At 40.3% G+C, this 17,160-nt stretch overlaps 1 protein-coding gene across 21 annotated transcripts in view; it reads left to right on the forward strand.

Moving 5' to 3' along the window:
- Positions 1 to 17,160, forward strand: part of LOC138049335 (kalirin-like) — a 170,252-nt gene that overhangs the window by 91,454 nt on the left and 61,638 nt on the right. For 18 of the 21 annotated variants that reach the window (XM_068895570.1, XM_068895569.1, XM_068895562.1 and 15 more), the window contains 6 exons: positions 5,943 to 6,302; positions 7,094 to 7,213; positions 11,182 to 11,373; positions 12,526 to 12,903; positions 14,541 to 14,675; positions 16,253 to 16,444. In XM_068895570.1, the coding sequence (XP_068751671.1) occupies positions 5,943 to 6,302; positions 7,094 to 7,213; positions 11,182 to 11,373; positions 12,526 to 12,903; positions 14,541 to 14,675; positions 16,253 to 16,444 (1,377 nt within the window). The remainder of the gene's footprint in view (positions 1 to 5,942; positions 6,303 to 7,093; positions 7,214 to 11,181; positions 11,374 to 12,525; positions 12,904 to 14,540; positions 14,676 to 16,252; positions 16,445 to 17,160) is intronic. The other 3 variants (XM_068895571.1, XM_068895564.1, XM_068895582.1) reach the window with 1 other exon arrangement.

Below are 17,160 nucleotides of genomic sequence, written 5' to 3' on the forward strand. Positions count from 1 at the left end.
CCACGTGATTGCATTCTCGTAAAAAAAAACCAAAAATTAAAATAAGAAACTTGCACAACTTTCACTCTCAAGATCGAAACGTTCATTCTCGTAACTAGTACCTTAGATTTCTTTGTTGGGTAGCCATGAGCTGATAATAATCTTCATTCTCAATACCTGTCTGACTGACATTTCATTGAAATTGTGAAGAGAATTTACATGCTCATCACTCCTGTTAAGTCGAAGGGTTAAATCGCTCACGTAGTGTTCAATCGAGAGGTTCATCAGAGACTCAAACGGTTGAGCCACCCTGTGCATGATAATAAGCAGCTCCACAGGAAATTTTTGCTCAAAAACTTTCATTTGAATGGTAACACTTTAGGATTTCAACCACAGACTCAAAAGCCAGAGCCACCTTGTACAGCATAAAAATAACACCATGGGAAAGTACTTCTCAGTAATTTTCATTTGAATGGTAACACTTCAAGGATGTCACCTTCAGACTCGAAATTTAGTAGCACAGAAAAGGTATTTTAAAGCTTCCACTTGACTGGCCGCATTAAACATTTTTTCTCAGGCATCTAAGGTTTAAAACACCTTGTACACTATAATAAACAGCGCCAGAGGAAAGCACTGCTCGGTAGCTTTCATTTGAATGGCCACACTTTAACTTTCATCCACAGACTCAAAAGTTAGAACCATCTCTAACTTACAACCAGAACCAGAAAAGACAGCACCACATGAAAGGACTGCTCAGACCACCTTGTACAGTATAAATTGTGTAGTGCACATCGCTTAGCGTCACTTATTACGTAACCGGATTTTGACAGTAACGTCAGGCGAAAAGCGCCGACTTCGTTTCGTCATTCGTCACCTTTTTGCCACCGGTTTTAATTATCCTTGAAAGCTGCAAATGTATACTTTCATGTTGACCTTTTGAAAGAAAAACCTTTTCACATTTAGGTGTATTTTTTAAGTCTGAGGACAAAGTGTGACATTACATATGAAAGCTACTGAGCAGTCCTTTCATGTGGTGCTGTCTTTTCTTCTGTGGATGAAAGTTTAAGTGTGGCCATTCAAATGAAAGCTACTGACCAGTACGTTCCTCTGGCGTTGATTATTATGGTGTACAAGGTGTTTTTAACCTTACGTGTCTGAAAAAAATGTTTAATGCGGCCAGTCAAGTGAAAGCTTTAAAATATCTTTTCTGTGCCACTAACATTGTTTGTTCTTAACACGCAAATTTAGCCAAATCTAGCGACTGTGAAGTGGCTACCAAATCAATCGAGACTTTGAAATAACTACTTGAAACATCGAAGCGAGGTTTGAATAAAACAACAAATACAAAAGGATGCAGGGATGGGAAAAATTGAAGAAGATTAAGCTGGATTGCAGTTTTTGAAAACTGTTGTGCTTAACAGTTTTTCAAAGTAGATCTCTGTTGTTTTTGACTTAAATTATTTATGCCCGACAGACATTTTTTTTTGGTCACGAAGCTTTGAGTTGCGTTGTTTAAAAGTAATTTCCGGGTTAACGTTAAGTTGCATAACAAGTAGGGGCGAGCAATAGACCGTATTCGTATTCTCAGTATTGGACTGGAACTAGCTTGGAATGGAGGCTAATGCGAGGGAATATATTAAAAATAGTATTTGCGTTTGAAAAGATTCCCCGGATCAGCCTTCATTGCAAGCTAGTTCCAGTCCAATACTGAGAATACGGATATGGTCTATTGGTATTATTATAAAGACATTGAAGAAATACCAGGATTTTCCTTTTTTAAATCATACCACCGCACGCAGTGAATGTAAAATTTATGCCTTTTACGTGTGAGGATATAGGTGTCGTCATGGTAACTAACACGATTAGCTAATAAAAGCGATCTTCCCCTTCTTTGTAAGATACTTTTGTGCTGTGACTACATTAGCATTTTTATATATTTGTGATTATAATTTTTTTAAATGCGGGCAAATCTTTTCACACACAAATTAATTTGCCCCCATTAGCCTCCATTCCATGCTAGATCCAGTACAGTCGTGAGAATTCGAAAATGGTCTGTTGTTCGCTGCGCTCACTCGTGAGAGATACTGTCAGCATTCGTATCCCTGCGCGGTCATGTAATATCCGCTATAAATTACACAAAATGAACTGCGATACCGTAACACGGTTCCTTAAGAACATGACAAGTGTGGCTATTAAAACTGAGTGCTGTTAAATGGGAGCTCGTTTTGTTCTTGTAAAAATGCATTTTTCTGAAACTCTCGACACACGTTTTGAATTTTTATAGTGATTTCCTGCCCACGATCTGACACCAATTGACACGATAATTCACCCACTTGAAATTAATCTCGTTTTCATACTTAGTGGCGTCGATTGGTCGTCTTTGTGTATAAAATTGTAAGTGTTCGTTATTTATCTCAATTTGAAGGCTGCAAAAAGATACGCGTATATTTAACGAACTTGCGCTTATTTCAATTCGGACGCCATCTTGATATTTGAAGCAGAGGAAGGTTAGGGAGAAAAAGAAGTTCCAACTTGGCCCCTCAGTGGACGCCTGCTTTTCTCCTTTTCAGGATTATAATTTATTGTAGTGATTCTTATGACACATGATTTACATATTGTATTTTAGGAGAGACCTCACCTTTCGATCACCTTTCGTAAGCAACCAGTTTTTGACATCCTTGTTCCGAAGATGGCTACAAGTTTGCAGTCGACGTTTTCGGCCTCAGCAAAGATTTCCATCATTTTCTAATCATTCAGGAAGCAAACCAACACTGGAATTAAGATTTGGGCCCGTTGTACTAGGTAATCTTGTTCCTTTGGAAACTGAAGAATGCACGTCTCGTTTTGTGCACGGCACTCATTGATTTATCCGTTTTTGATGCGTAATATTTTGCTGGTAATTATAGAAACCGAAAGGCTAATAATTAGGAATAAACCCAAGTTGAATTTTTGAAGCCAATTTGTGATTACAGCGGTTATCAGTTACACGCGCCCTTCAAATTGGACCCGGTGAACGTTTATCACGTGTTTCCATGACAATATCGTTCTGTTCACTTGTGATATGTAAATTCTCCTCACAATTTTAATGAAATTTCAGTCAGACAGTTATTGAGAATGAAGATTATTATCAGCTCAAGAGGCGTGATCTTGATATAAAGCCAAATTCTTATGACCACCTAACAAAGAACTCCTTGGTGTTTATGGACCATATTCGTATTCTCAGTATTGGACTGGAACTGGCTTGCAATGGAGGCTAATGCGGGGAAATCTTTTCAAATGCAAATACTTTTTAATAAAGTAGATCTCTTGTATAAGTTAAATTCCGATGTAGAAGAGCTATGGCTCACGTAGTATGGAGTGAAAGTTTGAAGTAAAATACGATGGACATTGGTGAGAAAATGACGGTAAACGTGTTGGCGAGATTTAATCTCCACGAAAACAAAACCGCCCGCACCGAGCATGCGTAGTTCTTTGTCGATTGGACAGCAAGTCAACTGTTTAACGGTCTTTAACATCAGTCACCGGCTTTGATTATTTTATGAAAACATTTATGGCGCTGCTATCTAGATTTCGATTGCAGAAGTCGAGATATCCGGGCTAGCACCCGATTTCATTTGAGAACATCGACATTTTTTCAAAGGATTCGTTAAAAATACGACGAGATGCCGGAAACAGATCCAAGCCGTCTGTCGATAAGTGTGAACTGGCCCTAAACACATTAATGAATTTTTCGATTTTGTATGCACTCAGTTTCTCAACCTAAACCAATATTCTGTTAAATTCAGGCATGACTTTTCAGTATTCTCAGGAAAATAAAGCAATATTTTGTACTAGTATTGATTTTTCGTGCAGTTTTAATTTCAGTTGTTACAAGGTCGAATATTTGCACTGAACAAAGGCGATAAAAGAATCAGACGTGCTCAACTTTTGAACTGAAACAATCCGTGGCTAGACCAAAGAATTTTGACGTTTGATATAGCAAGGGTCGATATTTATGCAGCCTAGAATATGCAAAGCTGCGTTGTTGACCTTGTGATTTTAAATCGTTTGAGGCGTTAAGGAACATTGTTTGAAAACAAGAGAAATCTGTGGCGCCCTTCTTTTTTGCGTTGACATTACAGGTAAATTTAAATTATAGTGAAAGTCATAGGTTGAGTTTTTCGTGCAATTTGACACGAGTGCGCCGTCTAGCTTTAGTTGGTATGACGGTATTGATGGGAATTTTGGTCGCTCTAGGAAGAAAGCAATATTGCAACCAAATACTTATCTTCGGCTTTTGAAATCATAATGGCGATGACTGAGCACCTATATGGCACATTTTATAAAATAATTATCCTTAAATGCATGAGGCGACAATATACAGAATTCTATACTTCAGCGTAGTGGTTTAGATCTTCTATTCTGTTTATACGAGATTGGTTTATAACGTCTTATTAACTTTTTGAACAAGTACTTGATCTTTCGAAATACAGCTTAATCTATCATACGTAAACAAAAGCAGCACTTTTGTCCTTGGTTAGAATTTTTGAAACCCTGCGTGTTGGTCTTGCTCAGGTTTTTGAGCTCATGACCTCCGCACACGGGTAGCCGGATGTTCTTCGTACTAAGCTAATCGGCTGTCGGAAAAATGGGGATGAGATGAGAGAGGTTTGGCGTCGCATTTATAGGGAAATCGTATCAGTCAGCCACAAGTATTGACTGTTGAAAGTGCATTGCGTAATGAGCTGTATGGGGTCTTTAGCTCTTTTGCCATCCAATAATTTGTCAGTGGTTAGAGCGAGTTTCAATCGAGTGTCGTAAAACCAAAACCAAAGTAATTACTTTGGCCAATCAAAAACGACGGAGAAAATCCAGTAAATCAATAAAAACTCGAAGTAATCACACGTAGCCAACACAAAGCGCGGGAAATGTGCACGCGCGAGCCATGATTGGTTTTGGTTTCACTTGTGATTGGTTGAAAAAGTGGCGAGAGAACTTTGAACCAATCAATGAGTGAAGTAATGAAAAAGCAAAGTAATTCGCTAATTACTTTCGACACTCAATTGAAAACCGCTCTAAATAACTGACTCGTTATCACAGCTAAAGGCTTAAAATTGGAGATTTAACGAAGTTTAACAAGTTGTTTTACCTTTAAGGCAAAATGGGAAATAGCACGATGCCTTGTATGTTAATGAAACAAAATTCATACAATGACGGCAGAAAAGATTCCCCTATTGACGGCACACAGCCAGCTTCTGTTTGCGTTCAATAGTGAGGCGCGATAAGCCGGGATAAGCTCATACGACTGTGTGAGATTGTATAGGTAATCACATCACTGTTATTTCGAGTACAATTTGGCATTAGTAAGCACGAGTACATTTTTCAGACTAACAAAATTGGGCGTGGTCAGTTGCAGCTTACAAGTGCTTATTTATACCAAATTAGACCGGAAAGATCATGTGATCACTTCTTAATAAGACAGCGAGCGCTTTAATTTTCTATGAAGTTGATTCAACTGATTGTTCGAAACAGATCACAACGTTTATCAATTGCAAAGTTTTATAAGACCATTGCGCAAAAGTCATTCAACTGTTAACTGGGAAGGTTTTCAAGTTAACAGTTGAATGACTTTTGCGCAATGGTCTTATAAAACTTTCAAATTAATAAACGTGGTGATCTGTTTCGACCAGTCAGCATCTGCATTTGTCGTTTGCCCTCGTTTTACAAGTTAACGCCGGTAGATGAAGCGAAGAGATGATATTTTGCTCCCACGAGTCTCCTATAGCTCACTGGGAGTTCATCCGAACTTGTAATCGGAAGGTCGTAGGTTCGACTCTTGCCCAAGGAGCACTCGGATTTTTCCGATCATCTTCTATAGCTCAGTCGGAGAGCATCTCGGATATCCCCGAGTCACCAAATTTGCCCTCGTGTTACACGAGAACTTTACTCTTCTGTATCCTAACACTTGTCCTTTCTCGTCGCAGCTTAAAGATCGTCTGGAAATCTGCGAGGAGCATTTAGAAAAAAGCGGATTAGCCCTGGATCTTCCTCGAGCCAAACAGTCGCTCGCTCACCATGAAGAGCAAATGAAAGACATCGAAAATGCTGCGATGAGGACGTTCTGTCGCGGCGAGGAGCTTATAGATTATTTGAAACAATCCGAGATTGAACTCCGCGTCAAGGATCCTCTGTCATTAGAGAATATTGACGCTCAAACACACATTCATAATTTACTAGAAGTTTTACATCGTAAGAGACGAGATCTTCGGGATTTAGCCGAGGAGAGGAAAATTAAGCTCGAACAGAATTTGTTATTGCGTCAACTGGAAAGTGATGCGAAACAGGTGAGTAAAACGTTCAGCTTTTAAGTTCTCATCGTCATTTGTGTCATTTACAGCTTAGAGAGTACAGTCACGCAAGTTTCATGTGACGAAACAACCCTTGCGTGACTGACTTGACCAATGAGGTATAATGTTGCCAGCTTGAAAGTCTTTCAAAGAATTTTTGTAATCAAAATTAGACAAAAACAGGCAGATATTGTGTTAATATATACTGGCTCTAAAATGCATTTTTTACATATAAGGCTCGTTTACGGCCGTTTATTATTCGTTTCTCACGAGCCTTGGATTATTTGTTGTTTACCAAAATCTTCTTTTAAGATCGGTATTTTCAAAGACCTCGCCTGAGATAACCCAAGGTTAAAGTATATTGAAGATTTGAAGTCGGTGTAATAATAAGCTTTGTCTACTCTTGCACGTAAGTCTTGTGAAGGCTCAATTTGGTCCTCGGCGGAATTCGGAACGGCAATTTCTTCGTCTTAAATACGAAATTGAGCTTATGGGTTTTTGTGTTTTTCCCTCGATGTTCCTTTTTTATTCGGTGTTTCTCGTTGGCTGTCGTATGGGTTCGAAACAGAGTAGTGTTTTCTTAGGCCCGATTTACACGGTACGATTTTTGTCGCATGCGACAAGCTTACGACTGGCCCACAACTCGTTTACGATTGTCGCGTAAGCTTGTCGCATGCGCCAAAAATCGTACCGTGTAAATCGGCCCTTAGAAACCGAGCTCAAACATCGATTGTCGGGAATTTTCGCGCATGCTCGTTACTAACTTTGACGAACGGAATTTTTCACAGGTTGTCGGATGGGTTCGAAATGGCGAAGCCATGCTTTACGCCAGCACCGAACTTGGAACATCGCTTGTCGAAGCTGAAGCACTCTTGAGGGAACATGAAGAATTCCAACGAGCGATTGAGGTATGAGACGCTTTTCTGTGATGAAAAGAAGCATCATTGGGTAGAGATTTTGCTTGTTACCGTGATTGATATACATTTTCTCCTCATATGCTCAGCACGTTGTTAAGCAGACTGGTAACGAGAATAAAGAAATTTGTCAACGGGTTTTTTTTTTCAAGATATATCGTCAAATTCCCAAAACGTAGCTAAAAAGTAATGTGTGGCATGGTTGTAATCAGGCATGATATAAAACGAAATTGCAGCGTTGACACTGATTAAAAAGTTTTTAAAAAGTAAAACGTTTCGATAACTTCGAACTGATGAAGGTCACCGAAGTCCTCGAAAACGGAGATTTTCGAATACGCTTTTGAAAGTGGAGACTTTTGAAAACGGAGGTTTCCGAATACGCGTGACATAATAATCATGTGATTGCCTCACTTTTGGCGCCAAAACTTATCGATAGTTTCGGGAAGACCTTAAGCAATGACCAGAACCAGGTTGATGACCAGCGGTTTTCGTTAAAACAATGGTTTGCTGGGAGTGCTCAGTCTCGCAGGCTCGGAAAACCTGGTTGTGGTCATTGTTATTTAAGGTTTTTCATAATTTTGCTGGTAACAAAAACGCATCTTTAGATCGTTGTTTTCAGTCGCTTGTGTGGATGCAGATCTTGTGATCCGTTTTCAGGGACCCTGAGGTTTTCGAAAGCGCATTAGCGTGGACAGGTCTTAAGTACCCGCAACGTTCTGTTTCTCTTAACTTGAAGCCTTAGTTTTGAAGCCAAGCTTTTTCTTTTTGGAAGAGAACTCTAGAAAGTTTGATTGGACCCGGAAATTCTCCCATGCGCCGTTTTAGACCGTGCAAATTTACATCCAGGTATAATATAATGGAACTAGTTCCATAAGTGTTGAAAAATCAAAACAAAGCTATAAAAAGGAGCGGTTTTCTTTCTACGTTGTCGGAATCCGGCGGATATTTGCGTCACGCAAGGGCTTAAGTGTTTCGGACGATACCAAACGAGATTCAACGAGCGTTACCGAACGGTTAGTGCGAAGTCTTGCACGTACGAGCACAAACAAGAAGAAAACAAGAAGTGGTGTCACTTTGACCATTTGGTAATCTTAAAAGCAAAGGAAAATAAAAGCGGTTCCTGTTCCCTTGTTCCTTTTAAGAATTTGCTTGTGTTCCCTTGTTCCCGAAATTACTTACAAACTTGTTTTCGATCAGCATTTTGATTCCAAAATGGTTTAAGTTCTCTTGTTCCCTGAGATATGTTGTCTTTGTTCCCCAATTTCTCAAAACCCCTGAGAGACCCTGGTTTCATCGTGCTACAACAAGTTGCAAAAATAGCGGAGACACTTCACCTTCTTGGGGCGTTATTAATTTACCTATTACCTCTCACACTGCAGCCCCCCTCTCCCCCTTGTCAGTGTTGTTTACAAGGAAGAGAAAATGAGGGGACAGAGAAGGAGGCTCAGGGCGTTGGCCGGGATATGTCATGTCCACAAAAGATATTTTTAGACGAGCGGAAGTCTTTGTTCTAGCGGATTCGTCCGCATGCAGTCTTGCCTCGCTCTCAGGTTCTTAGTGAAAAGAGAAAATGGCGGAGCACGTGGAAGGCTGATGAATATTTATTTTCTTTCAAACATCAGCCCGAGGTTGGCTGGTTGCATGCAGACGTCTCGGAAGACAGACTTCCGCTAGAACAATGACTTCCGCTCGTCTAAAAATAACTTTGGTGGACATGACATATCCCAAGGGCTGGACCGGGAGCCTCCCTCTCTGTCCCCTCATTTTCTCTTGTTACAAGACAAAAAAATTGTTGCAAACTTAAACAGTAAACATTGAAAGGGGAAGAGGGGAGAGGAAGTGGGAAAGGTTTAAATTCTAGATACGGCGGGTATTGGAAGCTAGAAAAGGTGTTTCTCTAATGAAAGTGTCTCAACAATTTTGCAACTTCTCGTAGCGTCCATCAGAGAGAGATATCTCGTAAATATATCCGTGAAAAGACGAGCGCTACACTGCCAACGCCTGCAAAAAGAAGGTATCCCTCGCGGTCAATGCATGAACCCCATCGGCGGTTGACTAATTGACAAACCTGTCGAGACATTTCGCTTTCATTGGTGCAAGAAACCACAAAATCCTTACGTAACTATCAAGATAACTCAATTAGTCCCAACAAAATATTGCAATAAAAGCGAAGTGAAATTTTAAATCCTGTTTGTTCTATCGTGAAAAGACAGTGCATCATTCCAAGTGATTTTCATAATTGAGCTGAAGTGGGGTCAATCGAATGCACCCGAAATCTTAACGACCCGTGGGAAAAAATTCCATTACACTACTGTATTTTTCGGATGTACACAAAACGTGGAGTAGGCCATGCGCCTACCCTGTGGCCTACTGTATGGCCTACAGGTGGTCAATTTTTTTAAAAAAACGCAGAGCATTGCCGCAAATATTTCAACGTTAGCACTGTATCACCAACGAGTTTCTTCTGCTGTTTTTGCTGCCATGGTTTGATCAGTATTGATAGAACAAGGAATCGAGGAGCAGAATGCCGGTTAAACAGGAAAACCAGCGGTCGTCGTGGACTGGATTCCAGTTTCTTTTTGAAACCCTGCTTTTCTCACACGGAAGATGTATGCGGACGGTCGGACGTGAGGTATGTAAAATAATACATATTTCTGTTTTCACAAGCGTGAAATAGTTTAGTAAGTCTAAACCCACCGGTAGTGTCTAGGATATTAAACAAATTTCGTTTGAAGCTTTGAAAAACTGAAAGATTTTACCTTTCCATCGCTCTTGGTCTGAGCATAATTGTTAATTCTCACACGCTTTTGAAATGAAAAACTGATTTTGTCGAATTCCTTGCTATTTCGCTGCAACGATAATTCTGGAAAGTTTGGTTGGAGTGCTCTTTCCTGCAATCGACATAATCAAATGCACAAAATATCGTGGGAACACTGAGCAGTAATTGGTTGTAGCTTATTTGCATATTTTTGGGCAAATACTGCTTCTACCGGGTTTATACATTTGAACGCTTGGTTTCAAAATGTTGTATGCAAGACATTTGTGATATTTGGGTTTAGACTTACTAAATTATTTCACACTTGTTAAAACAGAAATATGAATTATTTTACATACCTCCGCAGACATCTTCCGCGTGAGAAAAGCGGGGTTTCAAAAAGAAACTGGAACCCAGTCCACAACGACCGCCCATTTTCCTTACTGTCACGCAATAGTCGGACTAGTCGTGATGATGTTTGCCCAAAGTTGAGTTTATCCGGCATTCTGCTCCTCGATTCCTTGTTCTATCAGTAGGTCAATACTGATCAAACCGAGGCCGCCAAAACAGCAAAAGAAACTAATTGGTGAGACAGCCCGAACGTTGAAAGATTTGCGGCAATGCTCTGCGTTTTTTTTTTTAAATTTGACCACCGGTAGGCCACAGGGTAGGCGATGTCCAACCCCACGGCCACGTTTTTTCCACACCCGTAAGCTGGCAGATTCACGGGCCGCAACAGATTTGTTTTAAAAAATCTCCATACTGCAAACGTATTTGTTTCTTTTTGTAAGAGTTTTACATTTTTGCCCGAGATGACCGAGATCTTACCAAGAGCAAAATGCTAGAATTATCCGGCTTCATTTAGGTTTGGCGGGAAAAAAAATATTGCTGTCAGCGTAAATACTGTTTGGAGCTATTAAGCAACGGATCTTAAATAAATACGCATTGCCCCAAGATTTTCAAAACGAAATAAAATGCAAAGCACAAAAGTTGCGTGACTCAAGATTGCGTTACCGATTGTTTACGTCTAGACCTCGAGCCGGGAGGGCTTCTGAACAGGGCAAAGGTCATTCTCATGTTTTACCGGGGTTTCTCGTACCGATTTCTTCATTTGTTTGTCGCTTGTAGAGTTTCTGCGAGGCAACTCACAAGAACCATAGAAGAACTTAAATATTCTTGCTAAAAATCGAACTTCCTCTGATTTCAGAAAACCTGCCAGAGCGCGACAGAAGTTCAGCAGCGTGCAGACAAGCTTATCAAAGATGGTCACTTTGATCCTGACGCTATTTGGAATTGTGCGGAAAATATGAGTCGGAGATGGGAACACTTGATGAGTAAATCTGAGGAGAGGAGAAAAGTTGTGGTGGCCTCATACAGCTTCTTCAAATCTGCTGAACAGGTTTCAATTTTTATTCTTCTTGGCAAAACAAGTGAAAACGCACGAACGAGCGCGACGCGTATCTTCCCACGCGGGAAGAAATAGAAATCAACGAATTTTGTCCAGTGGACTAAGAGACGACCCTTTTCAGCCATTTCGACGCTCTCAAGTAACTGTTATCTGATGATTTGGTGTTCACTGGTCTGTTAAGTAGTAATTTAGTAAATGCTTTGCAACCAGATCAAACACAATCGAGAAAATTTCATTAATTTTCTTCATCGTTGTCATCACCATTTCGCTTTTTTCTAGAAAAACCGAACTGGAACTGAAAAAGGCACATCTTCGCAGTTCATATACAGGCTCGTTCGATATCAAAGTATGTTACCGTATTTGACCGTACGAAAACTGGGTTCCAATTTAACAAGCATTCCAATGTTTCTCGTTCCAATCTATTTCGAGGTTTGTGCCAATACTTTTTGAACAAAAAAATAAATGACAGGAAAACGATGTAACGTTGTTAATTTTTTTCTATCTCGTTCGCGGCGACTACGTCATATGACTGAAAAAATTCACTGAGTTTATTTCATATGATTAAAATCATTTTTGTTGGAGTGGAAATCGCTTTTAAGTCTTGGCAGGCTATCGAGAATAGACGGGTTTTACGCTCTTGAGTGCATTATGGGTAATCAGGGCAAGATCACGAGAAATTCAAAGGTTTGTAAGGAAGTTCAAAACGGTGAAAAGTACTCACGACATGCAATTTTGGGTTTTTCATTTTCCAAAACAGAAGATAGCGCTCAAAGGTGCGGCAGAATAAATTTGGAGAAAATGGCTATTGTACAAGTTATTTCATTAAAAAGAGTTTCTGCCATACATTTCCCGTAATTCCAAAGGAACAAAATTACAAAGAGTGCGGTATGGAGACAAAATTCCAAAGAACGGATACCAAGTCTAGTTCATCTCAGTTGTGAACATGAACTTGTTTGTTTGGTTTATGAAGGCGAAAGTCTATAAAGTAGAGTCACGCACAGTATATTTTGCTTTGAATTTCCATACAAACCTTTGAATTTCCCGCCATGTTGCCCTGATTACCCATGATGCAATCAAGAGCGTGAACTCGTCTATTATGTCTGGAATCCAAGCAAACATAAAGGATTTTTCTTCTCCCCGCAGGTTTATTTGCTTATGGATCGTCTTGTGCGGGAGTACAAGTTCGAAGAAGGCGACCCGTGTAGCAAACTCATTGAAACTGAATCGCTCAAACGCCTGGAAGCCATGAAAGCCATAGTACAGAGCTACAACGAGGACAAAGACTCCATCTCCACGGGCCTGCTCGAAGTAAAGCGTAACGCTGACTCGTTTCTGTCAGTGATCACACCTTCGAGCAGTGAGCGCGTGGATGTGAATGTTGAGCGAGTGGAAAGCCAAGTGAAGGAGGTACAAGAACAGTTGAGAGCGCAAGAGCAACAAGTGTTGGAAGTGTGGAGTGTAAGAAGAACGCTGGCGGAATACTGTCTGCAGTACCTCGAACTTGAGCAATGTGCTAAGGAGGTAGGTGTCAACTTTTAAAGAAAGTGCCTATGATATCACCTCAACACACTTTTCCACTTCATGTATTCTCTGAAATCGTCCCAAATACATCGTTTTTAGACTTTTTGGCTTTAAAAGACGGGAAAAGTGATCTCACTTTGATCCATAACCGAGCAGTGAAGGGGAATGGGTTCGATACCGGGTTGACGTCGCAAAGTAATTTGCATCGCTGTTTTATATCTGACCTGCTAATCGCCCTTTCGCGCAGTCGGAGACTGAATTACTAAGGGCGCAGCTCAACTTTCTAACAAGCCTCAGAATGCCGTGTGTAGCAACCGCGTGACTCGGGCGTAACTGTTTAACTGTTTAACCTTTTCAGCCCCGCAATAGCAATAGTTTTTTTTAGGTAATGTTATGGCATTAAAGGGACACATTTTGTCTCCACTCCACAACAAATAACAACACAGCATCGCTGAACCAAATAAGTTTATTATGGGAAGGCTTGGCGAGAACCACCCCGACCCACCCGGTATTGTATACCCCTACATCCCTACCCATGATGTCCCGGCCTGGAACCTAGGCCCTTGTTGTATCTCGTGCCGACAAAATAGTTATTTTAGCCTTATTAGCAAACTCTCTCGTCGGAAATAACATTTTTCCTTAATTTGCTGTTTTTACGTCAAAAATGGGTAATAATCTAAATTAGTAGCTCACTCGTACAACATTCCTGACGACCCACTGACAAGATGTGAATAAGCACTTAATGACTGGCCTCAAGGGAAACAGCGAGTTTTGTTTCTCCGCGACCCTCAGTGTTCCCCGACGCGACGCCGAGGGGAACATTGAGGGTTGAGGGGGAACAAAACTCACTGTTTCCCGTGGGGCCAGTCATTAAGTGTTTTGGTATACCTCCCAACTCAAAAGAGAACAATACACGGATTTTTGTACGGAATTTGTCGCTGTGACACCAGCCCTTAAAGGGGTTGTGTCACGGCAGTCCAGTTCGTTTTGTGTCGTTTTACCATTTAATCACCCCTTCTAAACAACACAAACCAAAGCTTTGTGATGAAAACATGTCTGTCAAGCATCCATAATTAAAGTTACAAACAGCAAAGATCAAGTTTGAAAAAAATTGTTCGGCTGAACAGTTTGCAAAAACCCCAAGCACAATCCATTTTAAACTTCTTAATTTTGCCCATCCCTTCCTCCTTTTTCATTAATTGTTGTTTTATTCAAACCTTCTTTCAATTAGGTATTTTTACGTTTCGCTTGATTTGGTTGCCAGTTTCCATCCCCTTTAAAGTCAAACTTAAAAACTTCCAAACTCCTGAGTTCAAGATTTTAGAAGCCAAAACCTGAATTCGAGCTGTTGAAAGTCAAAATCTTGATGTCAAGATTTTGGAAACTTAACTCTGACTCTACGACATAACTCTATAAAAATAACTCTAAGAATAGCTGTCCCCTTATCAACATGAAGCAGTTACCTTCTATAAAATTCTCGCAGTGACTTGATCGCTGAAAACCGCAGTCCGAGTTAGACTTGATTTACATAACTCGCCCTCAGTGTTTAAGAAGTTGTTGCTAGTGTGAACAGGTTTTGAGTTTGCGTTCACTTAAAAACGCTCGAACATTGCCCCGGTGTTTCTGTGTGTTTTCAGGCGCTCGACTGGATACACGAGAATGGTGAGTTTTATCTTTCCTCGAGGAATGGCGAAGGAAAAACGGACGCTGAAACTAAAGAACTTCTTTTGGAACATCATGAGTTCAAGGAAGCTTCCGAGGTACATGAATTGGTGTGTGCAACTTTTTCGTTCATTTTTCGTTTGGTTATCATGTTTTTCTTTTTCGTTGTTGTTGTTTCATGTTTGCCGTACGTAATGGCTCATCAGTTTCACGGTTTCAACATTTACTTCCACTAGAATTCAACACCCTGTTCAACCCAATGTTGGCTGCGTTTGAACAGGTTGAAAGCCTGAGCTTGTTGAAAGCGTGTTGAATCAAACTTAAACTGAACTTTCAAGTTCATTCGACATCGATTCAACATTTCTTGAAGTTTAGGTCGTTATGACAGTTCGTTCAGCATTTGTAGGACACACCCATACTCAAATCTGGCCGTGAATCTGGACAGGAGAGTCTGGTTTCTTGTTCCCAGTTCCTCCGCGCAATTAAAGTGTTGGTTCATATGTTGGCGCGATGATGAAACGATTTAAACGAGCTCCCCACGGACAACTTTTGTTTTTACTTCCAGCATCTGTCCAACATCCGTTCAACTTTGTTGAAGCAAGTGTTGAAACCGTTTTAAATGGGTCTCAAGTCTCCATGTATTTAAGAGATACAGCCTCGCGTTTGAGCTCCTGGGAAACGTCAAAACGTCACTTCAAACGTTTTGTTTTGTCAAAAGTCGAAGAAAGTTTATCTTAGCTTATTTGTTGCAGATATCGCTACAGATATCGCGCAATGTCTCAAAAGAGAGGCAAAAAGAGAATGAGAGAATTTCCATGTTTAATGACAAGCTAGCAACCTGTCGTTTGCTGTTTCACGTGTACCGTTTCACGTTTACCGTTTCACGTTTACCGTTTCACGTTTACCATTTCACGTTTACCGTTTCACGTTTACCGTTTCACTTAAAGTCGATGCTAATTAAAGAGATTGAGCATTACGTTTACGTGAAACGAGAAACGAGAAACGGCAAGATGCTTTTTGTCATAAAAGCGTGAAAAATCTCTTCTTGTAATTCCTCTCTTGTTCTTGTGATAGGTATGTTGATACCTGTAGCTTAAAGACAAGAAATCAGCTGATATTAAACGAGTTTCTTCCATTTTTGACAAAACGTTTATTTGAGTTCGACGTTTTCAGGTTACCATAAACAACATGCTAAATCTCTCTTATCTCTCTATTCTGTGATCACCAGAGTTTTTAGCAGAAGGTTGTAAGTTATAGAGTAAGAATATAATCGCAATTCAGAAAAAAAATCTAGAAACTTTCTGAACTTGTTCTTTTCTCTTCCGATTCCAAGTAGCTTTTGAAGCCTTTCACTTACTTTTTGGTGCCCTTATTCTCTTACGACTTCGACCTCTAATTTGGGAACCTTTTTTTTCAGTCAACATTAAGTTAGTTTTTCGTGTACCATTTTCCAGTCAAATAGACAAGCTCTGTCTTCGTGTTCATGGGAACATGGGTGGCACTGTGGTGGGAGCACAGGCCTTCCAACATTGTGGCCCGAATGAACAGCATTTGAATTTGATGAAAAGTCTGGTTTAATTTGTATTGTCCCAGTTGCTTCTTCAGCGCAAAGTCAGTTAAAACTCAGACGAAGCTTACAGATGATCAGTAACATGTTTTAAAATCCTCAATGTTAACTTGTCCGCAGCAAATCCGCGAGAGAGTGAAGTCGATGTTGCATCAAGCCGAAACACTTATCGCCAAGTCATGTTACCATGGTGACGGTATCAGACAATGGGCGACTGCCGTGGAAAAAAGATACAAAGATTTTGCACGGCGGATGCAAAAATATCGCACCAAACTTGAGAATAAGCTCGGATATACATCGTCGGAAAACGAGGTAAGATGTTTTATTCGCTTTTCGCGTTATTATGCAAATACCTCGTTTATTCTGACCCCGACAGAGCTTTTGCTGTGGTCGTCACGCTACGCTGCTTCATAAAAATTGTAAGGTCGTCACGCAACGATTATGTCAAGCAACTTTCTTTTCCCGAACGTTGTTGAAATTCAAACGAAGCTCCGCTCCACGAAATGGTGGCGTATTTGGTGGCGCGCATGCTTTCTCATTAAGTTCAGTATGAAGAAAATAGCGCTGCTAACTGACGCAGTGAACGGCTACTTGGGCTTCAGCGTGGTCATTCGTCATCTTCGTTCGTGATTTTGCCTCACAGCTTTCTTGTATCGAAAACGATTTCGTTCTTTTTGTGACTGGTTTATCCTTTGATATTAAGACTGCTTAATTTTTAACGGCGGAGTAATGAATAGAAAAGGTGACTTGGTGACTCTTATTAGCTTCCATTGGTATGATCTCATCTTAGGATTAAAGGTAAGAACCATCTTAAAATCTCAATATGAACAGCACCATAAGAAACAACTGCTCAGTAGCTTTCATTTGAATGGCCACGCTTTAGGATTTCATTCCCGGACTCAAAAATGAGAACCTCGTAACCAACACAATAAGCAGTACCACGGGAAGGTACAGTTCAGGAGCTATTATTTGAATGGTCACACTTAAGAATTTCAACAGCGGCTTAAAAGTTAAAATCATGTAATAGG

Source organism: Montipora capricornis, chromosome 5, assembly GCF_036669925.1.
Source record: "Montipora capricornis isolate CH-2021 chromosome 5, ASM3666992v2, whole genome shotgun sequence".
NCBI classification, from domain to species: Eukaryota; Metazoa; Cnidaria; class Anthozoa; order Scleractinia; family Acroporidae; genus Montipora; species Montipora capricornis.